Genomic DNA, 15,519 nt, shown 5'->3' on the forward strand with positions numbered 1-15,519 from the left:
GAGGAGAGGGAGGAGAGGTCAGAGGGGGGAGTGGAGGAGGGTACAGTGAAGCTCAGAGGGGGAGACATACAGGAAGTTTGTGCTTGGGCTTATGCTTGAGGCAGAAAAAAAGTCATGGGTGTAACTGTTTAAAAATGTGGGAGAATGGGAAAAAACTTTTCATTTCTAACAAATAAAAGAGTTTTTGCTTCAGTAAAACTCGGAAGAGAGGGAGGAGCGTGAACACAATGCAATGTTCTGCAAAAAGGAGGAAGTAGAAGCTGAGGGGAAGTGAAAAAAAATGTATGAAGCATGAAAGAGACGGAAAAAAAGAAGGGGGAGGGACATATGTCCACTTCTGCATAAAGAAAGAGGAACAAGGAGAATGGGAGGGAAGAAAAGTAAACTGCAAAAGGGGGGAGGAGAGGTGGCGTCAAGCAAAAGAAGTTGTTCACTATAGAATATATTTGCTCCAGTTTTTTTCCCCCTGCATTTTGAGTCCCTTAGTTTAAGCAGTTTAGGTTTCCCAACATCAAGTTTTATGCCTTCCCCTGAAACATGCCCTCACTTTTACTCTGGAAATTTAAAATCAGCCTTAGAGGTTGTCTATGGTTACACACTCCTCTCTCTGTGCTGGTGTAGAATTTTCCTGACTGCTCATAATTTCCTTTTGGGGTTAAGAGGAAGATTAAAGACCCAACAAGTCAGTGAGAACCTACAGGGTCTCCAGGTCTCTCTTGTTAAAGAGATTTTTAATCTCAGTGGAACTTCCTGGTTTAAGAAAGGTTAAATTAAATAAATAAATACAAGCTAAAATTAAAAAAAAAAAAAAGTAAAACCAAATTGTGTTTCTACAGGGCCTATTTTCTTTTTTTCTTCCTACTGGGAACTTTATTTATTTATTTTTTACTTTTCTCATTAACATCCATAACCCTGGACGTTTTTTATGAATTATTTCAATGTAAATCTGTGAAAGATTTAAAAAAAAAAATTAATTTTAGTTTTATTTACATAAGGAAGCAGATGCATTCATCATGACATGAGTATGGCAATTCTGGGGAAGTAACCCTGATCATGATCATCCAACATCATCATTACTGCATGAAAGAACTTATGCACTGGTGACAGTCTGCTCTGTTACTTTACCCAATTACTTTGTTGTTTTAGCCAAGCTTACAACATGGCAACTTTGAGAGTGATGGCAGTGTCGGCCGTCTGGTCCACCACATTGGCCCAAACTGAAATACATCAACTACTATTAGATGCATTGCCGTGAAATGTTCTAGATATTCATGGCACGCACATTCATCTAGAAACACTAGATTTAATTTCTGCAATGCTTTGGTTTATGACCAAATAAGTGCAAAACTCAATCGTTTAAATGCATATTGCATGCAAATCTGGTGGCATCCCATCAGCCTCAGCTGTACTCTGTTAGTTAGCAAATGTCAGCATGCTAACACGCTACGCTAAGATGGCAGACGTGCAGAAAATCAGGATGTTAGCATGCTGATGTTATTATTTAAAGCACAGATGTACTCAAGTACAGCCTCACAGAGCAACCAGCATGACTGTTAACACTTACAGGATGTTGACAGCTATCATATGGGGTGCCATTTGTAAAGTGGCTCACATTGAAATTAACAGCAACAATTTGCCACATTTAGCTTCAAATGTTTAAAAGGGTGGTGTGGATTTTTTAAAGTCATTGTTTACCACATTTACAGCAATATTTGAAATATGTTAAATATAATGTCCCAGTTAAATCTAAATATTAAATGTTAATTAATTCTAATTCTCATTTAATATCAGTATTATTATTATTAAATCTAAATCTAAATGTTAAATCTAAATATTGCTGTAAATGTGGTAAAAAGCTTTTTTAAGCGTTGTTTGAAGCTAAATGTGGTAAAATATTGCTGTTAATTTAAATGTGAGCCACTTTACAAACGGCACCCCATAATATCAATCACTTAAATGTAATGTTTTTTTAAAAAGACCTTAAAAGACCATTTTTGTTTGGACAAATCATCTCATTCTTATTTAGGCATTGCAGGATAAGTGTAATGGTAAGTAGTATATATGTGGTCCCCTGCTGAGGTAGGTTTTATGTAGGAATATAGTTATTAGAGTGAGTTCGATTAATCTACATTTTGCCAACAGGCATGTGCAAGTATAAAGTAAAAAGAGTAAAAAGAGCTTGACTCAGTTTGACAAAAAGAAAACAAAAGTTGGATAAATGAAAGTAGATCAAATGTTTGTGGCAAATAAGACCTCACAAAATCAAACATAAGACTATTTAATGACTTGTAAGGCCTAATATTTATAAAATTTAAGGCATTTTAAGGACCTGCAGACAGCCTGATGAACCTGAAGCACTACGGAAGCTTTCAGTGTTTCTTCTGCAACAACCTCCTTGTATCATTTAAGCCATTCTATATTAAATGCACAATTAGGTCAGAGAAAAAACACAGGATTATTACTTTAGCTACTCTTAGTGTTACACAAGCACAAATATTGAATGCACATAAAAAAAATCAAACAATAGCACCACAGATTCACTAAAGGCATCTAGTAACTATCCACCCACTGTCTGTGAGAGGAAGAGACAAAGGAAGAGAACAGTCGAGTGAGTTGTGTACTGTAAATGTACTTCATCTTTATTTCATGTCTACCTCATGATCAGTTACATAGAAATCCTCCATCTTGTGTGGTTTTAGTGTAGTAGCTACAGAGCCTAGTGCTGGCCAGCCGTGACTCCGTACAGAGTTTAGACAGCTGCTTTCTCACTCCACCATCAGATCCTGTACAGCTCTGTGCAGCCAACCAGCAACATGACCTCAGAATATCAATAACCCGGGTCCTAATCGAAACTATGACTTCACCTGCTGGAGAATATTTACCACACTCCAGGAAGCAAAGCATCACGTCCTCCGTTCTACTAAACATTGATGTTCAGAGATCATGTTACGGTCGATCTGAGGTGGAATACAGTCAGACTTTTGGATAAAACGCACCTTTTAGTGTTGAACTTTTGGTACAGGAGGTTAGAGAACATAAAAACACACATTTCACGTCACGTTTTAATACGTGTCAGAGGACCTTCCCACTTTGACACCTGGTTAACCTTCATTTAAAAACAAACAACCGGAAAAAAAAAAAAAAATCAACAGTGATGTCACACGTCAGCTCAGTTTGTGTGTGTGTGTAGTGTGTGTGTGCAGTGTACTTTAGTGCGTGTAAGAGAGTGTTTTCACACACCCGCAAGAGTGTGTCATGGTCTGATCAGTGCTTCAGCAGACACTCGATTAGGTGGTCAGTTATGTGTGTTACTGGCTGCGTCGCAGGAGCAGAGGGGGCAAGGTGGAGGGGGGAGAGGAAGGAGGGCTGGGAGGGGGGGCGAGGGGGAGAAGTGAGGCCTGCTGCGTTTCTTCATTCATTTACAAGATTTCTTCACATGATGCGGAGACCCTGGATAGAAGCTTCTAGGCTCTGGGGAGGTAAACACAGAAACACACAGTTAGAGCAGGGAGAACTGGGAAAATTTATCTCTGGAGAGGATTTGACTGTATGTGTGTGCTTGTACCTTAAAGTCCCAAATGGTCATTGCTCCATCGATGCCTGTGGTGCAGAACTTGCGACAATCCCTTTTGTCTCCTTCATAGATAGACACTTGGCTGAGGACCAGACATGTAGAGACACAGAGACAGTTATAAAAAGGTGAAGATAAAATACAGAAAATGATGATGATGGATTTCACTATGTTGCTATGACTAGAGTGTGAGGGTTCTGATCCTAATTGGAAAAGTCTGACATTTTAGGAAATTCGCCTATTAGTGGAGCAAAAAGTCACTCCGTCCAACCAACATTAAACATTCATGTCGGGTCATCTTTACACTTCTGTTTTTGTAGGGATTAAAAAAAACAAGATAAAATATGTTTAAACGGTGCTGGGAGGTAGATTTTATTACTTTTTGACTAGGCCAGTCATGAAAATGACATATATTGTCCCAGAAATTATTGCAAGAAACAATATTATTGTAATTTTAAGACCATTTTATGTCACTGATATAATGATAGTATAATAGCATAATAATGCAAGTACATCCTTCCAAACAGCAATGAACTTTAAATTCTGGAGCAGGGTTTCCCACAAAATCCGCCACAACAACATCTGCAGCCATGTATAAATAAACGAATACCTTTTACTTTTAGAGCTGAACCAATCATTAGGAGTGCTGATGGAATATATATATACCGTTTAGTTGTTCCACACTCTAGGGCCACAGAGCGTACTCTGGGCACAGATGGAGCAGCAGAACATCAGGGGCAGTAAAAGTGAAGCTGAACTTTTCATTGCACTGGGTCTATAAATTTACTTTCACTCACAAACAGCTACTCTTCTCATACACTGATCTGATCACCTCCTCACCTCCCTCACCACATCGGATCAACCAACTAATCGATTATCCACCCCCACTCAAACTCAGCAAACTGCTAGCAATGGAAAAAAAGAACTAATTAAGAATTCTGCCTGCGCTGCGTTCAGGGAATTTAGAGAGATGGCCACAGAATGACAGAACTTGGCACACTGAGACATACAAAAAACCCCAAACAAAATAAGACAAAACCAAAAAACATAAAGTTTGCCAATCAGATTTTTTTTAAACAATGTAAATAAATAAAACATAAATAAACCTGTGTGCATTCATGTGTGTGGGTGGAGGAGTTGAGCCCCGCACAAGGTGAAACTCTGACACACACGAGAGCACAGAAGCAGAGTTACCAAAAATTAAAGCAAAACGTGTCTCAGCAAAGTTTTATTCTGTTCATTTTCTTAGACGCTTACACGCTGCGATCAAGTCTTATCATGGTCGGAAAACCCTGCTATTTATTCTCGCATCATGTTAAAATGGTGGTTACGTTCTTATGAAAACAAATGCTTGGCAATACAACAGGCAATATCGTATGATATGTGGAAATGACCTCGAAAACTTCTACTGACCTCGATCAGTTGATAACATGATTATCAGAATGCCTCCTTTGGAGAGAGCCAGGGTTGCTGTTTACCCCATTTCCAGCTAGCTAAGCTAAGCTAAGCAGCTGCTGCCTGGAGATTCATACATACCCCACACATAAGAAAGTGAAATTGAGCTTCTCAACCAAATTGAGCTTGTTTCTCAAAATGTCGAATTATTCTTTATAAAAAAATAAAAATAAATAAATTAAAAAAAACCAATCCACATCATACAGTCCCTAAAATAAAAAAACTGAGATGAAATGGAAAAATACCATGAACAAAACTTGTGATAAATGACATGTAGCAAAGGGAGCAGTTTCTTGCTTGTAAGCATGGGCAGCTGAACAAATTATTATCAGAGCTTGAAATCAAATGGGCTCCAGTTGCACATTATGGTTCCACATAGGGCTGCACGATTAATCGTAATAAAATCGTGATCTCGATTCATATGCATATGCGATCTAATTTTCCAATGATGGCGATTCTGCCGGCCCCGCCCGTGCCGGGAGTCGGGACATCATCTGCATGAAAACAAGCACTCCCAACGACGCAGTGTTATACCACGTGATGCAGAGCGATAGCCGGCCAGCAGTTTGGAAAGCAGCGAGACAGGGGGGAAACACACTGCTAACTGTAGCCTCAGTTTGTGCCTCATACAGATCTGCTGGTAAAGTTAACTTAGCGTTAGCAAGCGTGATAAAAGACGGCAGATAGGCGACGTTGTGCAAATAAACCAAAGATTTATTAATTTTCTGTAGCAGTAAACACATGGGCCGATAACAAATGTGTTAACTAACTATGCTAAAGCTTTACAAGCTATTCAGGGCTGCCGACGATAACATTAACATGACAAACAGCAAGGCTAACGTGACGGCTAACAAGCTAACGTACTGACGCTCCTCAGACACTCTCACTCTCACTCACACACACACACACACACACACAGGACAGCCTCTCAGTCCTTAGCCGCTAACGTTAGCTCACGTACAGCACAGGTACCACACAGAAACTTTTACAAAGGGTCATAATATGCTTCTAGTGACTGTCAAATCGCCAGCTAAAGTTGTTTACACTGCGGATATGGAGAACAGCTGCCTGCTCTCATGGGACAAAGATCCTCTTAGAAGAAAGACGGATCACTCTGCTCTGCCGCCAGGAACAAACTGGGAGGCAAAGATCCTCTCTGAGGAAGAGGGCTCACTTTGCTGCAGGGTTCACCAAAACTTTTTTTTGTTTTTTTTTTCTTTTAATAAATTGAACACACATTAAAGAACATACAAGATCCTGTAGAGAATTAATACATATAATACAATACGATAAACATTGTCAAATTAAATGAAGGAAGAGGATTTTTTAAAGGCAAATAAAATATTGGGGATTTATGTAAAAATATACATAGAGATATATAAACAATTATATAATTAAAGATATGTAGGCTATGTTAGGTGAATACTCCTGTCAAATGCATGGTGTTGAAATGTTTAATTCTGACTTAATTCCAGGCCTGGAATACCTACCTCAGAAACATGCAGTTTAACATTGATATTATTGTTAAAATTGTTCAAAAAAGCTGTAAGAGAAGACAAGAGACTAAAGCTAAACAGGAGTGTTCCCTCTCTGCTGACCAGAGTTTATGTGCCTTGTGTCTCCTGTATCAGGCACAATCATAGGCTTTGTTATTTAATGATATTTTTTATTATTTATTTATAATTTTTGTTACTTTTCCTTTTGTATCAGGAAATAAGCAAAATATATCTTTATGTTGAAAAAAATCTTGAGAGAATCATGATCTCAATTATAAGCCAAAAAATCGTGATTCTCATTTTTTCCAGAATCGTGCAGCCCTAGTTGCACATAATTGCACAACAATTTCAGTGCTGATAGTCATCAGCTCAAGTTACACACAGGTACTCAAAAAGTACTCTGGTACACACTGAGATATCTATTCTAGGCGATATGTTACATGATGCAACATCTATTCTAGGGGGTTAAAATACCATCAGTTGCCAGTTTGTTAGGTGCACCGAGCTAAAAATTAATAGTCTGATCAAACACGTCTGAAAAAAATCCCGCCATTGTACAGGTTAAATTGTTCCATTTTTGCTGATACTGTCTTATAGAACTGTTGATTCAACTGCATAGTCATTTTCAACGTTTGTCCTGCTGCTGAATTGAATTGTTTTCAGGGCGCGACGGCTACACTGAGCTCAAATTTTGGAACACAGCAGCGTGCACCGCATGTCATGTGACAAGGAACAACCAATCACAAGCAACAGATAACTTTCCCTTCTTCCATAAAAATCAGTCTGTGGTAAATATGGAAAAGTTGATCATTTTGATGCAGAGCTTTACATCTTTCCCACGGACAATATGCCCACACACTTATAAACAGCGGCTTGAAGAAAATCAGCTCTGCACTCAGGATTTCAGGCAAACAGGCTTTGATACGATGCTAGTTAAGGTTGCTAAGCAACCTCAGATGCAAGCTGCCGCCACGCTCTTGAGAGCTGGCTCAAAAAAGGCACAAAAGTAGCACCCAGCACCTGACATCACATTTTCCAGGCAGTTAAAGATGTGGCACGTGTGCGGCAGCTTGATCAGATAGACAAACTCTTGTAATGCCAACAACTCAAAACTGATAATGCATTCGACTAATTTATGAAAACTCTGAAAGTAAAACTCCCCAATGTTTTTTACTGAAACAACTTTAATAAAAATCTGAACATTCTTAACATCTGTGAGTATCTAAATCTACCGTAGTGAGGGCATTCTAAGATTAATCCCATATCCTGTCCTTCACTGATTCCAGCGCATGTGACTTACGTGATGCTGTTCTGATGCAGTGTGTCCAGGGCAGTGTTGCGGTCCTCGGTGGTGGCTCTCTTGTCCATGTTCCTGAAGCGCTCCATAGCGGAGATGTTCCTCTGGATACTCTGCTTCGGGAGGTCGAGCTTTGACACAAATGTCAGCGTTCCACCATCGTCGCAACGGAACAGCATTGGGCAACAGTCGTGACCCTGAAGATGCAGACGATATTCATTTAAAAATCACATTCATTACTAACTGTATGTTTGTACATGAAAATATGTAGTGGGTATGATTTATTCTTACCGCAGCTACTAGACTGTTCTCTGAAACAAAAATGACACTGAGGAGAGGAAGAAACTCCGTCTTCAGCTGTGAGGGACTAAACACATACAAACACAATCAATTATCATCTTGAGAAGCAACTGGTTTTATTGCACCTGAAAGAAAAAGATTAAACAAGCAGCACACTACAAACAATGTTACAAATGGTGTGTTATCACAGAAGTGCATTTTGTGATCAAAAACACAAAACTGGGCTTTGATAGCTGCAGTGTGTTCAGGTTTCCGGGCAGGACGTGTCTCTACCACCACCCCCTCAATTCATGTCACCTGCAATTTGTTGACAACAGCATGTCATTATGTAAGTGTCTGTTTACCTTTCCCACCTTATTGGCACAGTGAGTAGATCAGGTTGCAAAACATGGTTTATGTACAGTGGCAAATAATATAAAGCATAATCTACAATGTATTCTCATATTGTGAAAGAAATACCACTGCATTCATTTTGTATTTTTTTTTTTTTGATTTGATAGGTTGCTTTTTCACATGGTGAATGCGTGGGAGATGATTTTTTTAATTTCATGAAAGGGGTTAGTCATTTTTTGGAGATCATGAAATCACTTGGGCTGCCTTCATCTCCCTATCCACACACATCTGTTGCTTGAAATGAACAATCTCTAAATCCCATCGCCCTGTTTGGTTTAGAGGGTGAATATTTGATCTCCTTTTCTGTTTTTAGTTGTTACGGAAACAAGAAAAGGTCCAGTTCTAAATCATCTACTCCCTCTTGCAATAGTAGCTGAAACTTCACAGTCATCACCCATGTCAATTCTTTTCCAGCATCATCTCCGTCACTGCAGCTACAGTGAACGTACTGGCATTTTCACCCCCTGAAATATTTAACAAAAACAATCCCAACTTCTGTTTAATTTGTAGTGTAGTATTTGTTTGATTTCTAACTTATCTCCCCTTATTTTATGCAAAAAGCTTTATTAAACACACAATTCCCATTATTTATTTTGTTAATTCAGGGTATTTTGTGGAGTTCCTGACCTCTAGTAGCAGCGGAGCAGTTTTTCCATTCCAACATGTCCCTAATTTGTTTATCTCATGCATGAGCGTCCACGCAGGTGACACGACACACATTCCTGCCAATGTTTTTACACTATTGCACTGATCAACAGGTGGCAGTAAGATGCCAACAAATTGCATGTGGTAAAAAGCAGCAAGGTAGTAGACACAGATGTAAAAAAATAAAATAAAATACAGGATTCAAAACAGTACTTCACTGACTGTGTCAAAAATTGGATTTGCAAATGTTTTATAAAAAAGAAGACGCACGCAACACATTTGTCAGTCCTCAAGGATACACACAGTGTGTTTCAGTGAGTAACACTGAATGTAATGTTTGTGTCTTTACTAGAAAACTCTGCAGGGCACGCTTAATCTAAAAAAACTCCTGGTTACAATCATCAACAAGATCCCTTTATGGGCAGAAATGAATTTACCTGGCAGTCTTAGAGCTGTCCACCACAGTGACAGTGCTGTCATGGCTGACCCAGGCCAGGCGGTTACCAGAGGCTGAGAAAGAGACAGAGTGGACCCAACCCCCTCCACCTAACAGACACAGAGTGGATTCAAAAAAAGAAAAGGCAGATCTGGTTTAGTTCACAGGGTTACTGTTTTCTACTATTGCATACAGTATAAAGACACAGATACAGACCCGCTCCTCCAAATTCTGCTAGCACAGCCCCAAATGGCATCTTGTTGCCCCAGGGTGTGGGGCCTGGTTTCTCTTCCACCTCCTTAATGTAGGCTGAGAACACCCTGGAGGCCAGAGAGGGAGGGTGGGGAGAGTAAAACAAAAGAAAAGAAAGAAAAAACAGAATAGGAAGCAGAAACACAAGTGAGAATGTTGGCGAATTTTATATAATTTAATGTTCATCTTTTGTCCCATAAGATTTTCAACTGTTAACGTCATTCACCTGCATTTGAAGTCACAGGATCCAGCAGCAAGCAGGATGTTGTTGGGATGCCAGTCCAGACTGAGGATGGTGGAGCGGATTGGCTTCTTGATGTGCTTGCTCACCCACCTAAAAGGATGTGAAAAAGCATGGACATCTTAAATGTGGTATGAGACAGCGCTTCAGCACTTTAATATTTTATTATAAATTCAATGACCAATTAATCTATACATCAATGTTACGTTTCAAATGGGAGGCAGCAACAATTTGTAACATGGTTCAGCAAAACTGAACGGTTTATTTTACTGTCTGTTCTCAATTTAACACAACACTTCCATGTGCCAAAAACAAAAATGATGATGTAGAATCAGGCAGCCCTGGTTTGACAGACGGAGAGACTTGTAACATCTAAAAAAAAAACTTATGAATCAATGAGCTGAGAGAATCAGAACAGATTGGCGCAGGGTAGGAAAGGAGAACCTAGCAAGCCCTGGACTGGACATTAATCAGTCATTTAGAAACAATGTACTTTGGTTTTTAAAGCAGGAGACAACAAACAGGTACAGTTTCATTGGTGCATCTGCATTAGGTTTGTTGCTGTGTGTCAATGTAGTTAATGTGTCTGGATTTTTGTTCACAGGACAAAAATAAATGTCAAAATAACAGCAATACTACACTTAAAAAGGTAAGAACACATGTTTCAGTGCAAAAATGACTCCCAATCCCAACATTTAGAAAAATTAAGCAGAAATATCCATTTGTAATCTTGTGTCTACTGTTATATTCAATTTCAGCAGATACATTACAGCAAAATGTCACAACTGTACAAATAGTCTCACCAGTCATTCTCAGACTCAAAGTAGCAGACAGAGATGAGTCGAGCACCACTACCAACTGCAAACTTGTTCTCCAGTGGAGACCACTTGACGAAGGTGGCGGCTCGGTTGATCCTGAGGATGACCAGCGTGGGCTTCCATACCCCTTCCTTCTGAGACCACACATAGGCATTACGGTCTGCCCCACATGTCACTATACGGTCACTTTTGGGAGCCCAGTCAATACCTAAAACACAGACAATGAGAGGCTGTGTAATTACGTCTGACTACTGCAACAGTCATGAAGTAGATAGATAATTCAGAATGAGATGTGTGTCAGCTTGTGTTAAGGGCAGTGCCAGACACACTTGTTTGTTTGTGGGTGAGTCATAGGCTCAAGGAGTAATGCAGTCCAGTTAATTACCTGTTATGTGTCCATTGTGTTCCTTCAGCTCATGGGTCTTGACCCACTGGTTGCCACTCTTCTTGTAGATATGGACTTCATGGTTATTTGGACTGATGGCAATTTCTGCAGGAAAAAAAAGACAAAGACCAGCAGGTTAAGAGGATGGAAGTACAGAGAAACAAGCCAGACCAGTTTCCGGTGTATGCAAAATACTAAGCTGGATTACTCAGTGTAAAAGTTAACAAATCCTAAAAACAAACAGTGACAGAATATTGTTTTAGTGGCAGAAGTTGCACTCCAGTTAGCATGTTTGCGTGTCATTTGTTTTGAAACGCATCACCTTTGCATTAACTTAATAGCTTATCCGGTATGCAGGATACAGGTTGACAGTGGTACATTTAGGTGGAAGAGGAAATAATTTAGCCTTACGTGTCCTGTCGCGGTTCCACGCGTGGCAGGTGATGGGTTCCAACAGAAACTGATGAAGGGACATCTTGTCTGGGTGTGGTCCTTAAGTGGAACTCTGCGAAGTCACACAGCAAAACTTAGTTTAGCGACCAACGACAATAAAAACCCAGAGCCGACAGCTGAGTTGAACTTTGCCTCCGTCGGCGTTACAGCTCCTCTGATGACAGCTTATAAAAAAAAAAGTTAGGTTCATTACTTCTCAACTGGGACAACTGTTAACTTCATAGCAACGACACTCGGAATCCATTTGTTAGCTTCGGTACATTAGCTGAACTCAGTTAAAACACCGAAATGCTGCTTCAACTAGCCAATGTGGATGTTAGCTAAAATAAGATTATCAAGCTAGCATTCATGGCATGCAACATTAAACACTTTTACGAGCTGAGGCTGACTTGTTCAGCTAGCTTCTGTCATATCTCCATGACTAGGTTAGTCGCTTCATTCGCTAATTCGTTAGCACTGTCTAAATATTATTAGCGTTACTAGCAAGTTAATGGAATTGCTAGCTAACTGTTCGCCGGTGTTAGATAGGCCTGACAATCAGACTAACGTTAGTCATTTTGAAGAATTTTATAGACGTGTTGCTATCCACACGTTTACCAGAAGGCCTCCCTATTCTGTGTCATTCCCCGGTTTTTCCTTGCAGGAGATGCCTTTACCCCCGATGATAGCTACCCATACATTCCGCTAGCCCGCATGCTAACTCACCTCGTCAGTCCGGTTCTCCGAGTGTTCACTCTCGTTAGCCGGCGAGCTAAGTTACGCTAGCGGGGAAAAGGTTTGATCAGGAGTGGACCTGAATTCGCGGACTCTGGTCAGTCGACACGAATTCGTCCAGGAATGTTGAGGGAATGTCAAGACGGCCAGTAGGATACGACCGGGAGCATCCGGTAGCTAAGTCGGCAGCAAAACCCGTGGATGCCTGGCTGACAGCTAGCTTAGCCTCATCACGCTAGCTGTTACATTCAACTGAAAAACCTCGTTCACGTCGACGTCTCACACACAAACTACGACGAGTGCGAAAGAGCTCCTCCAGTGGTTCAAATAGAAACATCCAAAGTGGCCTAACCGGTTACAAAACACCACCATCTAGTGCATGGCCTGGACAAAACTCCCATATATTAGGCAGGGCAGTGGCTACGGCTCAGTGTTACGTGACTCAACTAAGATAAGGGAAAAGAAGTGCCAGTTTCCCAGGGGCCCTGAAAGCCTCATATTTGACAATGTGCACTAGTAAGAAAACAACATCAGAATAAGGGCCTGATTTATGAGGCTGCCTGATTTTAATTTTGTCAAAATCTAGTTTTGATGTGACACTGATATTGTGCTTAAATGGTGGATTATGTCCAAACACATTAAAATCTGGAGTTATGTAATATTTCAACGTGGAATATTAGGCCATGGGCCACATACAGCCCAATTTGACCTCAAGTGGGCCGAACCAGTACAACCATTGCCTAATAACCTACAGATGACAACCCCTTCAGTTTTTTCACTTTTTTTGAATAAAGAAATACAAGCACATTCTGAAAATGTTCATCCATTCACAAAGCAAAACAGCCCGCAATATTCTGTGAAAAATATGTGCAAATTCAACAGTATGTCTGTTTTTCCACATTCAGTCAGTCTACTACTCACTTTCATTACATGTACATTTTTTTCATAATTTTCCACTCTCACTAAAGTGAAAGCTGTTGAAGAAGCAGGTTAAGTTATCCCATGCCTTACAAACCATTTACAATTTTAAGTTTTGTCAGTGCCTTAGCAATAGAGTTCCACCCATATTGTTTTAAGATAAAAGTCTGATACAGATACATTTGAACTGGAGCTGCTGGTGAACAATATTTTGCACATTGTTCAATATCTTAAAATACAGAGAGCTGTATTCTGGTTGGGGTGGAAAAGCCCCAGAAGCAGCATTTTACATTTAGTATCTTCTCACGGTTTAAATAGATCCTGACACCTGACACCTCTTAGCCTTTACAGGTGTATCAATATTAGGTGTGCAATGTCATCTAGTGGGCCGGCTTGGACCCTGTAGTGGGCCAGTTTTGGCCCCAGGCCGTATTGCAATACGTCTGCAAATAAGACTGTGATCAATCCATTTTGACAATATATTTATTTTCTGAGAAATATTGTAGATGGTTTTCAGCTTTCATCATTTATCACAGAACTCAGCTTTACTTCAAGCAAAAAAATAATTTCAGTGCTGACCCTTTTTGTAGGTACCATCACCCACTAACAATCACACTGAAAGTGGAGTTTTTTCGGACAGAAAGTTATACAAGTACTGTTAACTTTGCCCAAACACACACCACATCATTCTACAGCATTTTTTGGCAACAGTACAAATGTAAATCTTTTAAAATCTGGGGAATACAATATAATTGGGAGGCCTCAAAATGACACGCAAGAAATCTCTAGTAAACCTGAATTTTAAGTAAGTAAGATAACAACCTAAAAAAAAACCTCCAAATCACTTATTATGCAATCCTACTATTGCCTTGTGGGTAATAGGTCCCTAAACCAATCAGAGGAGATCTCAATTAGTATCTCTCCATGCAGCTGGTACACCTCCAGATGAACTGCTGCTGGCTGCAAACACCAAAACACATTCAGGCTTTTACTCTTTTTTTTGTACTACATCATCAAAATTCTTAAATGGAGTCATTATCAAAAATGGACGAGCCGTTTCCAACACCTCCCCCGTACTTCTTACCAGGTAAAATACTCTTATCAATTTGCTTTATTTACGGGGCCTGAGGTGATGAGTTTTCACAGTTTAAAAAACTTGTGTATGTTCTTTTTTTCCAGATGAAAGTAAATCAGGACAAGAGGGGAGGATCTACCACATTCACTCACCCTTTAGCCCTCTACCACCACCTCCTTCCTTCTCTTTTTCTTCTGGGGTTGGCTTGTCCACCCAGACTCACTTACCTCTGGCAGGTACATGCTCACCTAACATCCGCCTCCATTTTGAATGCGGAGTAGGCCTGAATGTGACATTTATTTGTTCTCAATTTAGTGATGTTCTTCCCTTTAGACTCAAGTGTAGATTTATTTTAAGTTGGGATAGTTAGTGTGACTTAGAGAGAACATCATAATGTTAAATAAGAATGCTTTTTCACCCCCCTCATGTCTGCTCTCTAGTGTCTGCTCTCCCACAGTCTACTCCCAGGCCAAAGTTTGTGAGCTATGAAACGGTGCTGTATCACTCTCCAGCTCTGACAACATGCCCTTCCTGTCAGACTCAGATCACCACCCAGGTCACCTACCGAGTTGGTAGACACGCGTGGCTCATGTGTCTTGTGTTTGTGCTATGCGGGTGAGGAGAGGCTCATTCGAATACCTAAATCTGGTTGTCTATTACCCAGCACCAATCACACAGATAACATATATTCAGAAGGCTGATGTCTTATTTCTGTCTCACAGGTTGGTGCTTGGATGTTGCCTGATTCCATTTTTCATGAACTATTTCAAGGATGCCTATCACACTTGTCCTCGTTGTCGACGGGTCCTCCATGTACACAGGAAGACATGCTGTGAATGAACACACACAAGATTAACCACCAAATGGTTAATCTAATGTGTTTCTTCACTTTAACAGAAGTTCAGTTGCAAAAAATGAACACTTTCTCAAAGTCAGTCAGCATGATTATATGATTAAATGTATAGTATATAAGGAGAAGACATGTTGGTTCCTGTCATGTAGAATTTAGAGATTTTTAAATTATGTTTTAATGGGGTTTTGTAAGAAAATCATATCAAATAAATGTTTTC

General features: G+C 39.9%; 2 protein-coding genes across 2 annotated transcripts; one reads left to right on the forward strand and one right to left on the reverse strand.

The window, feature by feature from the left end:
- Positions 1-2,609: 2,609 nt before the first annotated feature.
- On the reverse strand, positions 2,610-12,804 carry arpc1a (actin related protein 2/3 complex, subunit 1A). The gene is made up of 11 exons (XM_049573000.1): positions 12,448-12,804; positions 11,701-11,794; positions 11,290-11,394; positions 10,890-11,112; positions 10,072-10,179; positions 9,810-9,913; positions 9,595-9,703; positions 8,111-8,186; positions 7,823-8,016; positions 3,566-3,656; positions 2,610-3,471 (listed from the first exon to the last, which is right to left on the reverse strand). Exons 2-11 carry the CDS (start codon positions 11,762-11,764, stop codon positions 3,433-3,435), a joined length of 1,113 nt encoding a protein of 370 aa, XP_049428957.1. The 5' UTR covers positions 11,765-11,794; positions 12,448-12,804; the 3' UTR covers positions 2,610-3,432.
- Positions 12,805-14,181: 1,377 nt separating this feature from the next.
- LOC125886646 (lipopolysaccharide-induced tumor necrosis factor-alpha factor homolog) lies at positions 14,182-15,479 on the forward strand. The gene is made up of 4 exons (XM_049573001.1): positions 14,182-14,461; positions 14,554-14,685; positions 14,890-15,064; positions 15,172-15,479. Exons 1-4 carry the CDS (start codon positions 14,401-14,403, stop codon positions 15,287-15,289), a joined length of 486 nt encoding a protein of 161 aa, XP_049428958.1. The 5' UTR covers positions 14,182-14,400; the 3' UTR covers positions 15,290-15,479.
- The last annotated feature ends 40 nt before the right edge of the window (positions 15,480-15,519 follow it).

The sequence above is a fragment of the Epinephelus fuscoguttatus genome, linkage group LG3 (assembly GCF_011397635.1).
Source record: "Epinephelus fuscoguttatus linkage group LG3, E.fuscoguttatus.final_Chr_v1".
Taxonomy (NCBI): domain Eukaryota; kingdom Metazoa; phylum Chordata; class Actinopteri; order Perciformes; family Serranidae; genus Epinephelus; species Epinephelus fuscoguttatus.

Excerpts from the sequence above, each read along its gene's own strand:
- arpc1a (XM_049573000.1), bottom strand. The coding sequence starts at position 11,764 with ATGTCCCTTCATCAGTTTCTGTTGGAACCCATCACCTGCCACGCGTGG. Across the intron at positions 9,704-9,809 it reads AGCAGAATTTGGAGGAGCGG|GTGGAGGGGGTTGGGTCCAC; the intron begins GTCTGTATCTGT and ends TGTGTCTGTTAG. Across the intron at positions 3,657-7,822 it reads CTGCATCAGAACAGCATCAC|CCAAGTGTCTATCTATGAAG; the intron begins GTAAGTCACATG and ends TCTGGTCCTCAG.
- LOC125886646 (XM_049573001.1), top strand. The coding sequence starts at position 14,401 with ATGGAGTCATTATCAAAAATGGACGAGCCGTTTCCAACACCTCCCCCG. Across the intron at positions 14,462-14,553 it reads TCCCCCGTACTTCTTACCAG|ATGAAAGTAAATCAGGACAA; the intron begins GTAAAATACTCT and ends CTTTTTTTCCAG. Across the intron at positions 15,065-15,171 it reads CTTGTGTTTGTGCTATGCGG|GTTGGTGCTTGGATGTTGCC; the intron begins GTGAGGAGAGGC and ends TCTGTCTCACAG.